This window comes from Zeus faber (genome assembly GCF_960531495.2).
Source record: "Zeus faber genome assembly, chromosome: 8".
Classification (NCBI taxonomy): Eukaryota; Metazoa; Chordata; class Actinopteri; order Zeiformes; family Zeidae; genus Zeus; species Zeus faber.
The window spans coordinates 5,406,706-5,409,205 of NC_137195.1; the positions used below are offsets into that span (position 1 = coordinate 5,406,706).

A 2,500-nucleotide genomic window follows, 5' to 3' on the forward strand; every position below is an offset into this window, starting at 1 on the left:
ATACACACACACAGACACACACACACAACACACACACACACACAAACACACAAACACAGCCACACACACCAAAGTGGTGACTAGTGAATGGTGACGGTGAATTTGAGATGGAAAAATGTTTCCCTTGGCCTTAAACAGCTTGTTAGAGCTCTCTCTCTCTCTGTCTCTCTCTCTCTCTCCCTCTCCCTCCCTCTCTCTCTCTCTCTCTCTCCCTCTCCCTCTCTCATTCCATCTCATCGTCCCTCATTTTCTTTCCGTCTCGTGCAGCCATTCCTCTCTCCCTCAACCGTCTTTCATCACTCTATCCCTCCATCCACCTCTCTCTCTCTCTCTCTCTCTCTCTCTCTCTCTCTCTCTCTCTCTCTCTCTCTCTCTCTCTCTCTCTCCACCCCTGGTCTGGCCCGATGATCGTCTCCCTCGTGCCCCCCATCTCCCCTGATCTCACCCCATCTCTGTACCGCTCCACCCCCTCTCTCTTTCTCTCCGTCTCTCCCTCCATCTCACCACCTCTCCTACCTCCACGTCCCATGTCAGCTGCAGAAGCTTCTTAACAGAAAGGAAGACGAGAAGGGAGGCCGTGCGATCAGCGACAAACGTACGGCGTAAAAAACCCACATAATTCTAATTTAAAAATAAGTCAATAATAATTCTGACTGTCCCCGTTCTCTTTTTCTTATTAATTTTTTTTTAAATATCAACAAAAATAGCTTTAACTTAGTATGTTTAGTGTATGTTTAAGCTCAACTTTTGAACACCTTTTTTGACTGTAGTAACTATTTAGTAGGCTGATAAAGGGCACAAAGTAGAAGATGGACAGATGCAGTTTGCGGCCAGACGGTAACATAAGGGGAGAAAGCAGCGTATTTCAGTCCTGGATTCCAGCATCCCTGGCGCTCTGCTGACGAGAGACAGGCCCGCTCAGATCTGTTTCTGGGAAACGCCCCTTGTTTTATTTACCCTTTTATCAAGGTTTTATAATGGTCTCTCGCTTTCGCTCACACTATAAACTGTGTTTATATAATTGTTAAAGTATTATTTGGCTTCCCTGGTATGTCTGTGTTACTCCTGTGTGTACTGAAAGGAAAACAAATTAAGGTCATTTTATTCTGGAGCGTCTAACACACATTTGTTTAGTGATTCTCAGCCTTCAAGGGTTCAATCACCAGGGAGCGCATTTGATTAGATGTGGGGTCAAGGTGGGGTCAAGGTGGGGTCCGTTTAATACAGATCAGTTATTTCAAAGCGTGTGATGCAAGTAAGAAATCATTGAGGATCTCCAGAGGATTTCACAATCGGAACTCTGTGTTCTCTCTCTGTCATCAGGCCGTCGATCCTGGTCTCACTGCCTCGCCCCAGAATTCTGTCTCTCTGCCGCTCTTTTTCCTCCCTTTCCCTCCCTTCTCCTGCTATTCCACATCTCCTCTGCATCCCTCTCTCTGTCTCTCCTCAATATTGTTCCCCCTACCTCTATCGCCCCTTCTCTTTTGGTATTCAAGTAAAGTATACATTTCCACTTAGCACCACATAGCTCCTTTCCTCTCTGGGGGAGTTGCCCCTGCCACACGCCACCCGAGTGGGGTTTTCAGGGCCGTCCGGCATAGAGACACAGATGATGGGGTTGAGGAGATACCAGTTTATTGCAGGGAGGGGGCTGCATGGAACAATCCCCGGAGCAGATGGACAGCATGTCGTGACAAGGGCTCCTCTCCCGAGTGTGTGTTGGGATGGGGGTTTTACCTGTTGCCCATTAGACCAATCAGCGAGCAACAGGCACACGGCCACACTGATCCTGGGCCTCAAGTACCTAGACCCAGGGCAGGTGTGGCCGCTCAAACCACTCCACCCCCACGCCACACTCTCCTTTCCCCTCCTCTTCTCTCATCTCCCCCTCTTTCTCCCCCCTGACCCTTTCTGTCCTCTTCTCGCCTCTTTTCTCCCTCCTCTCTCCCCTCTTCTACTCATCTCCGCTCCTCCCCTCTTTTCGGTTACAAGTGAGAAAATATGAACACACACACACACACACATACACACACACTTTGAGCCTTTCTAAGCAATTCACCTGAAAAACCGCAGCACAGTTTCATCCGATGCCGTTGTCCTTTCCGTGTCTCCCTTTCTCCTCACCTTGTCATCAATCCCTCTGTCCTTCTCTCTCAGGTGTTCCCAGGGTGCATCAGTCCAAATTTCACCTCCCGCTCCCGCTTGTGTGCGTGCCTTCGCCTTCGGCCAAAAGCAGCAAGCACAAGATCACCGTGGACATCAACAAACCCCCTGTCAGCCTCAGCTCTGTCTTCCCCGGTACCTTTCCCCTCTTCCCCTCGCTCTTTGGTGTCAGTTTCGCTGTCACCGTCTCTTATTGTTTTCTGCCTTTCGTCCTCCTTTCTCTTCTGTCTATCTCTCTTTCTTTTTCTCCAGAGCTCGCTGAGAAATCAGACGAGAAGGATGGGAGCAGTCTGGCCGTTCAGTTCCTGTCAGGGGCCCGTGTCACGGTGCTGGCCTC

General features: G+C 49.6%; 1 protein-coding gene across 1 annotated transcript in view; it reads left to right on the top strand.

Annotated features, from left to right (window-relative positions):
- The window catches only part of bbs9 (Bardet-Biedl syndrome 9), a 128,758-nt gene that overhangs the window by 40,429 nt on the left and 85,829 nt on the right, over positions 1-2,500 (top strand). The window contains exons 15-16 of the mRNA XM_080005198.1: positions 2,158-2,298; positions 2,416-2,500. The exon at positions 2,416-2,500 is cut by the window's right edge and continues 11 nt beyond it. Of these exons, the coding sequence (XP_079861324.1) occupies positions 2,158-2,298; positions 2,416-2,500 (226 nt within the window). The remainder of the gene's footprint in view (positions 1-2,157; positions 2,299-2,415) is intronic.